This window comes from Lactuca saligna, chromosome 3 (assembly GCF_052625555.1).
Source record: "Lactuca saligna cultivar CGN05327 chromosome 3, ASM5262555v1, whole genome shotgun sequence".
Classification (NCBI taxonomy): domain Eukaryota; kingdom Viridiplantae; phylum Streptophyta; class Magnoliopsida; order Asterales; family Asteraceae; genus Lactuca; species Lactuca saligna.
The window spans coordinates 169947402-169963045 of NC_136419.1; the positions used below are offsets into that span (position 1 = coordinate 169947402).

At 35.5% G+C, this 15644-nt stretch overlaps 1 protein-coding gene across 5 annotated transcripts; it reads left to right on the forward strand.

Annotated features, from left to right (window-relative positions):
- The first annotated feature begins 11774 nt into the window (after positions 1-11774).
- LOC145037458 (putative receptor-like protein kinase At5g39000) lies at positions 11775-15389 on the forward strand. Of its 5 annotated transcripts, XM_078986111.1 has the most exons (4): positions 11775-12235; positions 13605-14513; positions 14639-14704; positions 14858-15389. In XM_078986111.1, exons 1-3 carry the CDS (start codon positions 12095-12097, stop codon positions 14666-14668), a joined length of 1080 nt encoding a protein of 359 aa, XP_078842237.1. In that variant the 5' UTR covers positions 11775-12094; the 3' UTR covers positions 14669-14704; positions 14858-15389. The 5 variants fall into 5 exon arrangements, 4 of the variants coding, with proteins under 4 accessions (XP_078842237.1, XP_078842236.1, XP_078842235.1 ...); XR_013678875.1 differs by having other exon boundaries at positions 13605-14704; XM_078986110.1 differs by having other exon boundaries at positions 14639-15389.
- Positions 15390-15644: the final 255 nt, after the last annotated feature.

The following is a 15644-nucleotide window of genomic DNA, read 5'->3' on the forward strand; positions in this document are numbered from 1 at the left end:
ACATAATATTCATAAAGTCTAGCAAAGGCCTAAATCCAACTAGTCCGTAAACAGCCCAAAACTCGAAGCCCAAATGCCAAAGGCCCAACACAAGACATATGCGGGGCGTACTCCTCTGGTAAGTGGGGCGTACTCCTAGGATGTTGACCACCATCGAGGTGGTTGACCCAGTATGTTGGGCGTACTGTATTTACGCTAGGCGTACGTGGGGTTTCATCAAAACCCTAGTAAGCGCTTAATGGCTTAAGCACTTAAGCCCAAACCCTAAATTCGTCGACCAAATGTGTCGTAGGACTATTAAGTCTCGAACTTTACCACTTTGCACGTTGAGAAAGTTCTTAACACATGGTATTAATCCATTAAGACCTTCCTACTTCATGCATGAGACAAATCTACCTATTGGGACACCATTTTTATCACTTAGGACCTCTTCTAAGGTCTGAAAGGACAACTCATTTCATCCAAAACATAACATGCACCATTTTGGGACTTTTGGGACAAGAATGCTTCCATAAAGCTAAAATGACTAGATCTATCTCATAGAAGTATAAAGTTCCAAGCTTTTTACCTTTTGGAGCTCCCAAAACAAACGATGAACCATGATCCACAAGCCAATCTTCCCTCCTTGGCTCCTTGATGCACAAGCTCCTTCTTAAAGGCACCAAAAACACACTTATAAGCTCAAGAATGGTCACTAGGAGGCTAGGGTTCTCTCAATACGGATGAGGGATGGTGTGGAGGATGAAAGAGATGGGAGGGTATGGTCTAAAAGGTGTTTAAATAATCCACAAACCCTAAAAGTTAGGGTTCCATCCTGGCACACGTACGCCCAGCGTACACATGTGTGCGCCCAACGTACCACATGTACGCCCGGCGCAGTACGTAAGTTTCCAAACATACCATTTTGCCACTAGGGTCTTCATTTGTCGCTTGCTTCTACATCAAGGTCCAAAATAACTTAATTAGAATTCGAGGGTTGAATTTGAAGCTACTGGAAAAATGGGATGTTACAACTCTCCCCCACTTAAATTCGATTTCATCCTCGAAATCATTGCTTACCATCCCCGGCGACCTGTCATCCTAAGGGGAACCTCATACCCATGACATCCGATGATTTCCAAACGAGACTAAATCCAATATAAATCTTTCGTTTCAGAGAAGAGGAATCCATAAACTCGTGGAACACACAACCTTACTCTACCTAACCCGCAATCTGGAAACCTGAATTCGATCTGGCTCCCTGACAGAACACTCAGACTAGCCATTGTTATTTCTCTTCCGAAACTACTAACAAAATATTCAACACTAGAATACTGAGGTTCCTACCCGAAAATACAACCATTGATCATTTTCTGCTCAACCCCTGTGCCTACGACTTACCGTCGGCCAATACCGGGTATCTTGGCCTACTGCATAGAGTTGGACCACCTCAGTCTGATCAAGCACAACATGCCACTTAATAGACCATCCGAATAAGATGTCCACAAAGTATCGACGATAATCTACCGTTCTGCTCCTTGTCGTCCACCACATCCATAGAATACAATCTCGTAAGCGATTACCACCAACAATAACATACCTACCACTACCAGCCAACCAGACAAAATCCTGATGATCCAAAGTATCGGAAACCCAACTTTCCCTCTTCCTGAAGCGAACCCCTTTATGGTGACAGGATAATGCATCCTTTAACTCCTAAAATCTCATATGTAATCAACCCACTAATAAAATGAACACTCATGCCTGGCCCAATCAGCCTCGGGCTGGAATACCAGGCATGCCTACAATGGGTCCAGTCATCCCTAGGATGGAATACCCTCATATCTCTACACATGTTTGGCCTAATAAACCCTTGGGTTGGAATACTAAACATATCAGGTCCAATCAATCATAGGGTCCGATCATCCTTAGGATGGAATATCCTAGATTGGAATACCTCTACGAACATAACTCGGGTCTACTCATAACTTGAGATCTAAGGATCTATCTTTGTGTCTCACCTACCATCCTCTGATTCATCACAACCGTGTGTAACTCCCCCAAATCCCAACAATACATCCAATCTGAATGCGCTCCTACGAGGCATAACCAACACAATCGCTACGCCTACAGCCTCTGACTGTAATACCCTTACATGGTCTTCAGTATTAGTCTATATTACCTCTGAGCCCACAGCACGAGTCTGGTATGCCCACTCCGGCCCTCAGCTCATGACTTAGATGCCCCCGATAACCTATCGACATTGTTGTCGTCACTTCAGTTGCCCCAACACTCCATCCTGGAGATTCTCACCTCCTCCATTGCCCTAAGAGGGTCTAATCAATGTGCTTCACAACACCAACAAGCATTACAATACTGAAACCTCACCCCACACTATCCACTTGCAGAACAATTTGCTATCCCATAACACATATAATATGTCACCATAATCGAACAGAAGAAAGATCTAATCCGGTTCCCAGAACCTGAATCACAAGACATTCCATGCCCAAGCCTTCCTAAAAGCTGATAAATACGCATTCGAATCTAATCCTAATCCCCAAAAGGAGTATTACTCGATCCTATAAGATTAGTCCTTTGAAACACTTCGACTAATGAGATCACCAAAATCCTTAGTACTACATCTGATCTCTAATAGCAACTTCCGATCCAACCAAATACATTGGAGTCTTTAACGCACTCCATCAGCATGTTCAATACTTGTCGACAAACCTTCTGATTGCTATGGCATAGTAGCATACTCAATACCTAAACATAGATCTATAAACAAATACAGAGTCTTCAACATGACTGTTCTCACCCACTTGGAGTTCGAAACTCCTGATCTATTCTATGGACTCTAAACCCAGCCTAACCCTAGGCCTCGTGTCGATCATCCACCCTCTCAGAAATCTGTTGTCCGTTCTCCAACCCGTGTTTCTATCACATATGCTAAATAACCCGCACACCCCATGCTGAAACTACTATCGAACCCTGGCAGTCAACAAAACCCTCAATCTATCAATCCAAAAACCATCAGATTCGAGCACACCCTCGATTGAAAACTCGAACTGTACTCAATTCATGACTAGAACTCCAACCTGTTTCCCCCAACTTCTGCTATCAACAACTGAGAAGATGTGATACACATGTTAGGGAGTTTTACCGAACTCTTAACTCACACAACCCTCAAACCAAACAGCCACTTGGGTTGTCTTCCTTCATGATAATGATGCGGAACTTATCCCATTTCAACACCGCTCCTACTTCTGTATCCTAGGAGGATTCTCCCCCACTTAGCTTCAACTAAGTCTTCATAGTACATAATAATTTGGAGAATTCCCAATACTTCTCAATTTCTAACAATCTATCTGATGACAATTATCTCTTCCCAACTAGTGCTCTGTTACTAGCCAATCCCAATGACCACACACTTCTTATGACTGGATGAAAACTTCCTAGATACCAGTGAAACCGACAGTTACTGATGCTTGAATGACCCCACACTCAAGTCCTTACGACCAAAAAAACAGATATTCCAACTAATACCTCAACAACGAGCGACTGCCTTTGGCGCCTTCATCCGCCAATCAATAACGGTTGCCAAACATATCACATAATCAAATAACTACATGGTATTTTAAGGTCTACTTACGAGCTCTGGCTAATCGTACACTTCCCATCCTCCTTTCTTATTTTGAAAACCATTAAAAATCATTTAGAAAACATTTTCCTTAGTTTGAGACTGGATTCACACGAGTGTTCCTCCAATTCACTCAAACCAAGGCTCTGATACCAACTTGTGGTCCAATTAAAAACTTTTTAAATCATTTAAAACCATTCAGTCATTACAATTTGTTTTCAAAATTGTTTAAACATCAGAGTTCCCAGAAATCATAATCATCAATCGAGGAAGTATACGGTCAGGCCTTTGCCTTCCCATGGCCATCTGTTGAATCTGAAACAATAAACTGAAACTCTAAACCCAAAAGCTTAGTGAGTTACCCCCCAAAATACCCATACACACAACAATACACATATAATGACAAACAACATACTATGGGTCCAATCATCCTTCGGGATGGAATACCCCAAGCCCTCAACCATCGAATTGGAATGCCTACACACAATTCATATATAACCAATACTATGGGTCCAATCATCCATCCGGATGGAATACCCCGAGCCCTCAACCATTGGGTTGGAATGCCAATATACTATGGGTCTAGTCAACCATCGGGTTAGAATAACCCAGGCCCTCAACCATTAGGTTGGAATGCCAACATAACCAATCAATCATGTGCACATATATAAAAGGTAATTACATAATAGTCTATAGAAAGACAAACCAATGTAAAAGATCGCAACAACATAACAATATCCTATCTTCCAGGAAACTAATCTAACAGATCATAGCAACATGCAACATCCTATCTACCAGGATACTGATCTAACGGATCATAACAACATATGACATCCCATCTACCAGGATACTAATCTAACTGATCATAACAACATATAGCCATCCTATCTACCTGGATACCGAACTAACAGATCATAATAGCATATAACCATCCTATCTACCAGGATACCGAGCTAATAAATCAAACCAACATATAACTATCCTATCTACCACGATACCGAGCTAACAAATCATACCAGCATATAACCATCCTATCTACCAGGATACTGAGCTAACAAATCATACCGGTGACAATCCCAAATAACAAATCAAAGGGCTGACCTTGGTTCCTTAGACCATTGAGTATAGTGATGATAACTCACCTCGCAATTCCGATCTGAGCTGAAGAATCGAACTCCTGAATCGCTACCTCACCAACAATCTGAACTTTCCAAATAACAAATACCAAGTCATTACACAACATAACAATCTTGACTAAGGGGGATCCATACAATCCATCATGTCCATTCTCTTTATTGGGCCAAGGCCCAATGCCAATACCATAACCTTGAAAGTCCTTATGCACGGCCCATTCTTGGCCCAATTTACCGAATTGGGCCCAACCCCCTAATTGGGCCTATATCCAAGGTCCATTATCAGGACTTGGCCGAAAACATAATATTCATAAAGTCCAATAAAGGCCCAAATCCAACTAGTCGATAAATAGCCCAAAACTCGAAGCACAAATGCCAAAGGCCCAACGGAGGACGTACGCGGGGAGTACTCCTCTGGTACGTGGGGCATACTCCTCGGATGTTGACCACCATCAGGGTGGTTGACCCAGTACGCTGGGCGTACTGGATTTACATTGGGCATACGCGAGGTTTCACTAAAACCCTATTTAGCGCTTAATGGCTTAAGCACTTAAGCCCAAACCCTAGATTCATCGACCAAATGTGCCATAGGAATATAAAGTCTCAAACTTTACCACTTTGGACGTCTTGAAAGTTCTTAACACATGGTCTTAATCCATTAAGACCTTCCTACTTCGTGCATGAGACAAATCTAGCTATTGGAACACCATTTTTATCACTTAGGACCTCTTCTGAGGTCTGAAAGGACAACTCATTTCGTCTAAAACATAACATGCACCATTTTGGGACTTTTGGGACAAGAATTTTTCCATAAAGCTAAAATGACTAGATCAATCACATACAAGTATAATGTTCCGAGCTTTTTACCTTTTGGAGCTCCCAAACAGACGAGGAACCAATATCCACAAGCCAATCTTCCCTCCTTGGCTCCTTGATGCACAATCTCCTTCTTGAAGGCACCAAAAACACACTTATAAGCTCAAGAATGGTCACTAGGAGGCTAGGGTTCTCTCAATACGGCTGAAGGAGGGTGTGGTGGCTGAAAGAGATGGAAGGGTATGGTCCATAAGCTGTTTAAATACTCCACAAACCCTAAATGTTAGGGTTCCATCCTGGTACACGTATGCCCAACGTACACATGTGTATGCCCAACGTACTACTTAAGTTTCCAAACTTACCATTTTGCCACTAGGGCCTCCTTTTGTTAATTCCTTCTACATCAAGAGCCAAGATAGCCTAATTAGAATCCGAGGGGTGAATTTAAAGCTATGGGAAATATGGGATGTTACACACAGGTCACATATTCATATGCAACCCGTGCATGAAGAAATGAGCGCGAGCGGAAATTTTCCAAAATTTTCCATTTTTAGGTTTTTAATTTTATTCTCTATTGTTTGTCACGCCCTGCGAAAATGGAAACATAGGACGTGACAGTACAACGGGTTTCATAGCAAAACTTAAAATACAACACCAACCATACTATTAAAAGCTTTACAATTTACATTTAGTTTGAACAACTTTTAAAACTAATTACAACGTATAAAAAGAATCAGACATGTGAATGCTCCTATAAGTGATATGTCTCGATGTGCCACTTACTCGATGATTCCTGAAAAATTGTGTAAAATGAACGTCAACTATAAAATAATTGGTGAGTTCATAAGTTTACAGAAATATAGGTTTCATGAATCGTAATCAAAGTTTTGATAAAAGTTTCCATAAAAAAATTACATTGCTAAAATTAGTAAATAAGTTTCATAGTTAAAATGAGTAAATACATTCCGTTGCTAAAATGAGTATACACGTTTTGTTGCTAAAATGAGTATAGAAGTTTCATTGCTAAAATAAGTATACAAGTTTTGTTGCTAAAATTAGTATACAAGTTTCATTGCTAAAATGAGTATACAAGTTTCGTTGCTAAAATGAGCATATAAGTTTCCTTGCTAAAATGAGTATACAAGTTTCATTGCTAAAATGAGTATACAAGTTTCATTGCTAAAATGGGTATACAAGTTTCATTGCTCAAATAAGTATACAAATTTCATTGCTAAAATGGGTCTAGCTGTTATTATTGTGTTTTTTGTTTATATGTGTTTGAGACTGTTGATAGTCTCCAGGGTTGCTGATAACCCAACGAACGTACTGTTAGCCCATTGAGACTGTTGACAGTCCCTAGGGTTGCTGATAATTGGTAGTTGTTTATTTGTGTTGTCCTATGTGTGGTATTTTGGGGAACTCGCTAAGCTTTGTGCTTATGATTTGTGGTTTGCATGTTTCAGGTTTTCTTATATTAAAGGAGGGGCATGGCTTGATTGCATCACATAAATGAAGGACTTGTGTACTTGATAACTTTTAATGATACTCTGATAAATGTATTAAAAGCTTGAAGTTGTGATTTCAATAAATACTTAAAGTTTTAATCAAAAATTTTGGATAGAATTTTGGGACGTTACAAAAATAACACAAAAATAATCCGAATGGAAAAAGAATAATAATAATACCAAAAATTAACAAAATAAATAAAAATACAAGGATTGTCCAAACAAAAAATAACTAGTGTCATACCCATCCAGTGGACAGGTAGACAAAATATGATTGAAAGTTAAGTGCTTAATCTATTAAGCATTTTAATAGGTTCAAAATATGATTGAAAGTGTGGATCAAACAAGATACAACAACACGAAAACATTTATATACAAATAGGGGGAGGGGTTAAATGGTCCAAAATAAAAAATGATGCAAGAGGAGTAAAATGGTCGAAAAACATTAAAATCAATTAGTAATTTATTATAATTGTAAAAAAGTAATACATATATTTTTCTTTTTAAAGAACATTGTTGATTATGGTAATAAAAGGATGGATTATTAAAGATAAATCAAGAACTAATAAAATAAAATGTACTTTTTTTGTTTGTCTGATTAATTTGGCAGGAGGTGTAAATCCTTTGTTTTTATTTTCTTATTGTTTTGGATGAGAAGGGTAAGAATGAATCGGTTATATAAGTACTTTTATAAAACAATGTACCACATCTGTATTTTAAATAAAGGTAAAACAATTAACTATTTAAGCATTCTATTTTCGAATATAGCATCATATTTTAAAAAAATTATGTTTTTTTCTTATTCATATTTTCTTTGGCAAAAGATAAGCATTTCGATACAAATGGGGGGAGGAGGGGTAAAATGGTCTAAAATCATAGATGATGCAGGAGGGGTAAAATGGTCCTAAATCATTAAAACGAATTAGGAATATGTTATAATTGTACAAAATTAATACATGTAATTTTCTTTTACGGATTCTCACTGGTTTTTTCACCTGAAATTTTATAAATTTTATTAAAAATCGAGTCATGATGAAATATAGAATAATAGATACATAAAGTAATTGTACATCTCCAATAAATGTTCAATAATGTTGAATACAACCCAATTGCCCGTGAACCAGACAAATTAACATCCAAACCGGTCTCTGTATAAACCTTAAAAATTACAAATAATTAAAAATTTAAATTAAAATAGAATCCAATCAATGGAAGCAAAAGTAAGTGGGTAGATTATATACCTTTATGGATAGTTTTTTTTTACTTAATGTGAAAGGGATGCAATTGATGTCATATAGAGTGATACATGACTCTGGTCTGTATCAAAGCCGCAATAAAGTAGACAAAGGGTAAAATAGTACTTTTCTAACAAAACTTTAATTTAAAGAACCAAAAAATGGAAGTACGTCTCCTCACCTGTAATATAATATAAATTCTCACAACATAACTTCAAATTAATCATGATTTATAAAATATAATATAAATTCTCACAATTTCCCATGATCTTGGATGAAAACCCACTGTGAATCCTTCAAACACTCGTAAACCTGGTTTCTCACATGGAATTGCAAGTTCAACAATAATTATGCACTTAAATACTATAAATAATTAAAAAAACAAATGATTAGCATGTAGGAGTGAACAAGTTAGTGCCAATGTAAACATGAGCTTTGCTAACAAAACCTGCAAAACTACTTTTATTAGATATGCAAGTACTTTTATAAATCAATGTATCACATCTGTATTTTAAATAAAGGTAAAACAATAAACTATTTAAGCATTGTACTTTCAAATATAGCATCATATTTTCAAAAAAATTATGTTTTTTTCTTATTCATATTTTCTTTGGCAACAGATAAGCATTTCAATAAAAACGGGGAGAGAAGGGGTAAAATGGTCCAAAATCATAAATGATGTATGAGGGGTAAAATGGTCCAAAATCATTAAACGATTTAGGAATCTGTTATAATTTTAAATGGTGATTTGTAAAATCTATATTTTTTTGTTTGTCTAATAATATATTTAACATTTATTTCTAAATCTTCATTTTTTAAAAATTTTTGTTTTATTTTCTTATTTAACCATTGTAGTTTGAAAGTACAATGGTTTAATAAGAAAAAAAAACATATATATTTTTAAATATGAAATAAAAATTAAAATTGATGCTATATTTGAAAGTACAACGCTTAAATAAGAAAAAATAACATAATTTTTATTTAATATAAGTACAATGCTACTATTTCCAACAAACAACTTTCATGACTAAGTGCTTAATCTATTAAGCATTTTAATGGGTTCAAAATCTGATTGAAAGTGTGGATCAGACAAGATACAACAACACGAAAATATTTCAATACAAATGGAGGGGGCGGGGGGGGGGGGGGGGGGGTAAAATGGTCCAAAATAAAAAACGATCAGAGAACAATAATGATCAAAATTATTTTAGCAAAATTCATTAAAAAAAGTATAACCAAACAGCCTTAAATTCATTAGGACACACGTAGTATCTAATAACTCCCTATATAAGAATTATGGGGAAAACCACACATTCTTTCATGAGGAAGTTAAAATTTGCTAGACATAGTATGGGTAATGACTTATGGGTATGAGATTCAGTAATTACCTTATGGATATGCCATAAACAAACATGTTGAAGAACTTCAAATTGTCAGTCAATGGTCCACAATTGAATTTCATACTCTAGCTAAGTTATTCATATCACCCGCATCAATAACCAACAATAAAAGAACCTAAAATCAAAAACAATAACATGAAAAATTATAGAAAACTGAAAGCACAATCAAACATTTCTCTTAATCAGAACACCATATCTGCAACATCAGTTTTTTCTAAAAAAAAACAAACTCACCACATCAATTCCTTCTTCTATAGAAGTCTGCGTTTGACATTAAAATTCAGACGAACCTGTAATCAAGAAGATATTAGACATTGAATGGGAAAGCTTCTGGCCTTTATAACATATACAAAAGTGCCCCCTTTACATGTAACCTAAACTACCCAATATAAACATTTTGCTTGATGCAAGATACACCTGTCCATTTATACACAAATCTCATGGTACTTCTAGAGTTATTACAAAGGATTGAAGGCAAAATCTGTAGCAGTACATGTGTACATGACTTCTTAGATTATTAATAAACAATTAACTTTTCAGATTAACCAAAAAAAAAACATAGAGGCAATAATACAAACAATTGGCATGCTTACTTATGAAAATAAAAATTAAAAAAAAAAAACAAAAAAAAAAAAACGGAGGCTCAGATCTATTATAATGGAGTTTGTTTTGCCTAAATCCGTCAGGGCTACAATCGCAGTTGCAATGCATGTCAATTTAGAGAGAGATAACTCCAACGACAAAAAATGTCTTACGAATTGCCCAGCCAAGATATACAGATCAGGTCTCCAAACTCCAATTTTGACCAGGCTACATTTCATCATCATCGCCTCGTCGATCTGAAGTACAAATCAACATCAACAACAACAACCAAATTACGCGAATTCCGTCAGAGAGAGAGAGAGAGAGAGAGAGAGAGAGAGAGAGAGAGAGAGAGAGAGAGAGAGAGAGAGAGAGAGAGAGAGAGAGAGAGAGAGAGAGAGAGAGAGAGAGAGAGAGAGAGAGAGAGAGAGAGAGAAAGAGAGAGAGAGAGAGAGTAGTTGGTGGTGAATAGGCATCGAAATCATCGGCTCATACTTGATCAAAGGATCAAATCGCCAGAGGAGTTGCTATCAAAGAGCCTCATCACCCTTGCCGGAGTCTAATTCGCTTGAGCAAAGAACAGCGTTACGCCTCAATATCTTCTCTATTTATATGCAGAGTTTGGAGAGATAAGGGGATACGAAAGAACCATGGAAGAGAACGTGGGGGGAAGAAGGGGGAAAATTACAGGTTAATCGCCCGTTGTAAAACGTGGGGAGAAGAAGGAGGAGGGTCATCGAAACCGATTGTTGGAACCGCAAACAACCGCCAAAATCGAGTTTATACAGACGAGATTGAAAGAACTTGGAGTTTAGACGGCTGTGATTTTGAGGACGACGGTTAGACTCACCGTTGTCAGTATTAATAATGATAATAATAATAATAATAATAATAATAATAATAATAATATTATGTATTTATAACAAATATTAAAAAAAAACGGAAAAAAAAAAAGTGTGTGTGTGGGGGGTTGAGGATGTGTTTAATGAATTACGGTTTTACTTTATTTCATTTGTTTCCAGCAATATTTGTTATTTATTGTATAATTTAATTTACTTATTTATTTTAAGTTCCTTTTAGTGTTTGATTTCTTATATTTATATTAATTAATATCATTGCTATCTTGGTTTTGGTTTTTGATTACTGAGTGTTAAGAAAAGAAAGCATGAGAAAAATGTGCTCAAAATGTTAAGAAACGACTTGATATTAAAAAGAATTCCAAACTATAAAATTGTAGTTGTCGATTGCCTAAAAATCATAGATAAGTACTTATGGTACTAATATTTTTATTGAATAACAGATAAGTAAATAGTCAAAAACATATCGCTAAGCAAAGGATATTACTAAAAGAATAAATCGTTGAGCTGTTGTGAGTGGGATGGCCACCAGGTGAAAAACGAATCAATTAGCAAGCATCAGGTGCCTCGCCCTTTGTAACAGATTCTATATAAACTCCGTATTTTCTCAAATGGATAATTGAAATCTATTTCTTGTACCCAACATCTCTCTATTGATCTATTCCTTGTTATCTACTTCTAATTAATTCGATGAATTATTATTTCACTAATTCACCAGGTTAAACAGGACATCGAAACTACCTGTTCTACAGACTACGTTTTAAGTCAAGCTACCTTCATATTTCTACTTTCTCCTTAATTTCCCACTGTTATTTTTGGTTCTTTTGTTTTATATGTAAATGTTGACTATTGTTTCAGGGATCATTAATGGTTATTCTGGGATTTGATTTTTATTACGCAAAAGTAGTTTTGTTTTCTGGAGTGATACTAAGCTTTTGAGCTGGATGGAGAATAATTTGAACAAGAATTCCGAAGACGCATTACTAAGATGGAGGAAGATAAATCGTCTTATAAAGAATCGTAAGAAATGGATTGGTTTCACTGCTGACCTCACCAACACTCTTCCGGATATGCGTCTCAATCAGGTCAACAATCTTACCTTACACCATCTTTTTTTACGCTGTGGGACGTTTCAACAAACTATTGCTGATCTTCATCGAAGGATTCCCTCGATTAGCAATTGTCACAAAATTCTATCATTTCTTTGGTTTCTCAAATCAAAAGTGTTTTGAGTTGACGATTTTCATGAAAAAAAAAAAAAATAGGGCTAGCGGCGCAGTTTGTTGCCCGTTTGCCTTCAATCGATATGTATTGAATTCATTAAAAAAAAAAAGTAAGTCTGATTTTCATGTTAAAACAACACTGTGAACATACGTAATTTTGTACATCGATTTTTAGCATAAAAATGATAAATTCTAATACAAGTCCTCATGTTTTTTTTTACACAATAAGTTAATATATCTTAGTTATTATCGTATAACGAATGAGAAACGAACATGCCACAAGTTACATCGCTAAGTCTTTTTGTATGATAAAATCAATTTTTTTGAAAGCTACATCTATAGATCTAATGGATATAATATTGTTATACATGATCCGTTGTACTCTACTAAGAAGTTCCACATACACATGTGTTTCTAAAAAAATGAAATAAAAGCTTAATACAAATAAAAATAAAATATTTGTAGGATGAGGGTTCTAAAATACAACGAACCAATTTTGATTGTTGGATCAAAAATATTAACAATAAAAATTTATAGGTTGTAATGATGTTCGTGGACACATGTAAAATATTATAGCAAACAACAAGAGAGAGAGAGAGAGAGAGAGAGAGAGAGAGAGAGAGAGAGAGAGAGAGAGAGAGAGAGAGAGAGAGAGAGAGAGATTTTATTATTCCTGTCGAATGGCTTGATAATACATTATGTTATGTTATACGAATTTAAGGTTATAAATATTCTTAAGTTGATCAAAAACTACCAATAAAGCAAAGTTAAAAAGGTCTAACAATAAACTTTCTCATAACAAATTCTAAAGGTAAGAAACGACTTAACACATTTTAGTAAGTACATGTTTCCTCAAATATTCCCAAATATAACATTAATCATGCTAAAACATTGATTATTTTTCAATTTTAGGAGTTAATTTTAAACAATAAAATATATCAATTTTTCAAAATTTCAATTTTAGGACTTTATTGTACAAATTGACATCTATATCGGTAAATGAAATACAATTTTTTTTTAATATTTTTGTTTGTTGACAACCACAATGTGAACCTAAATAGTTCCTAATTTTTACACATGTTAATTCACATAAGAACCACCCACTTAATAAGGTCTTATAATAGTCTTTGCTTACTTATTGATCAAACATTAACATAAATTATTGCTATCATGGTGTCTTGTATATAGCTGTTCAATATTAATCATTCTAGATTATACTCCAATGAAGCAGCCAAATGGCCTCAAACTACCCTTCCATGTCATAAAAGATTGTACCCAAGACTTCAACAACAAAAATTTCATTGGGAAGGGTGGTTATGGAAGTGTCTACAAGGGAATCCTCACATGGGGAGATCATATACACCAACTAGTTGCTGTAAAGCGGCTAGATGTCAACGGATTTCAAGGCAACAAGGAGTTTCGAACAGAGGTTGCAATGCTTTCCGAGTATCAACACAAAAACATTATAAAACTTATAGGATTTTGTGATGATAACAAGGAGATGATCCTTGTTTACGAATATGCAAGCCATGGAAGCCTTGACAAATATTTAAGTGACACTACAATGTCGGGTGGGCTATCTTGGTCACAACTCCATAAAATATGTATTGGTGTTGCTTCTGCATTGGACTATCTTCATAACCAAGTGGCTGAAAAACATAGAATAATACATCGCGATGTGAAAAGTGCAAATGTGTTATTGGATGAGAATTGGAATGCAAAACTTTCCGATTTTGGTTTGGCTAGAATAGGTTTAGCAAATCAACAAAACACCTTTGTGATCACCAACCCTGCTGGAACATATGGTTATACTGACCCACAATACGAAAGAACAGGGTTTTTAACCAAAGAGTCGGACGTTTATTCATTTGGTGTGGTTTTGTTTGAAGTTTTGTGTGGAAGGTTGGCGTGTGTTTCCAGTTACCATGATGAGCGGCGATTCCTACATCATTTGGCTCGAACCTGCTACAAAAATGGAGAGTTGGATAAGATTATTGATCAAAGAATAAAGAAAGATATCAATTCAGGAACATTAAGCATGTTTTCAGCTATTGCATATCAATGCTTACAAGAAACTCGGGAGGAACGACCTACAATTGCTGAGGTTGCATTCCAACTTAAGGAAGCCTACAAAATCAAAGTATGTTTAAATATTGTGTTTATCAATTACTTTAATATGGACATCTTTTTAGGGAAAAAATAAGGATGTCTACATAAAAGTATATTGGTTGCTGACACAACATTTTTTTTGTTGATCGGCATTAGTTTACACAAGTTTTCAAGATAAGAAGATGAAACCATCCTCGGTCGATTCACAAAAATGAATCTTTGGTGAGTCTTTATAATTAAGGGAGACATGGATGAATTAAAATCTAAAGTAAAACATGGGTTTTATGATTGTCTATGGACTGTATCGTTGAATAATCATCTTATCATTACAATTAAAATTGTAAGAAAAAAAATTAATGCAACCACCTGTATCAGGATATGAATAAATGACTATAAGTCACATATCTTATGTGCAAAATTGTAATGTACCCAACCATATTGTCACCTATAAAAGGAGAAGGAATAAGGCAAAGCCGACAAGTAGTAGAATGGAAAATGACGTGGACACAATTTGGAACCATATGGGATGACCAAGGGCAGAATAGGGATTAGCCCCAGAATAATCTCTATTTACGTAAGTGGCGTATCCATGTTGAGAGGCAGCTGATTATTGTGAGAACATTCCCGTGGAGAGTGATGGCTTCTCAAAGTGCTATTCCATATCTTGTAATTTTAGTATTTCAATCAAGCAATCATATTCTGGTTATCTTCGTGAATTCTTATCATCTTACTGTTTGTTGGGAGTTACCTATTTGTGGGTTTGAAGGCATAACAAAAATTTGACTGTAGAGGCAATCTTGTTTATTTTCTACTGCCCTCCAATGTTGTAAAAATTATTGTGGTTTATTGTAGTATTTCAATGTTGTAAGTTCGGTCAGGCTATATATCGGTCAAAAGTTGGTAGCAATCTACTATTTGAAATATTTATTTTAGTTTTTTTTAAATTATTAAACATTTTATGGTGATGAGGAGTGAAGACTTTAAAGTAGTTTAACACATGAACAAGTTTTACTTTGAGATTGTTATTCACTTATGTTTCATTAATTGGCTAGATTCTTCAAATTTTAATGTGGTAATATAAGAAAATAGAAGTAAGATGTTATAAGTTTAGGTTTTATGGAAAACAAAAACCCTAAAAAAATCCCTAAAAATCATAAAAATT

Bases quoted from the DNA above. Each gene is read 5' to 3' on its own strand.
- LOC145037458 (XM_078986109.1), top strand. From the start codon at position 12,095: ATGGAGAATAATTTGAACAAGAATTCCGAAGACGCATTACTAAGATGG. The intron at 12,236-13,604 runs GTCAACAATCTT...CCAATGAAGCAG, and splicing joins CGGATATGCGTCTCAATCAG to CCAAATGGCCTCAAACTACC.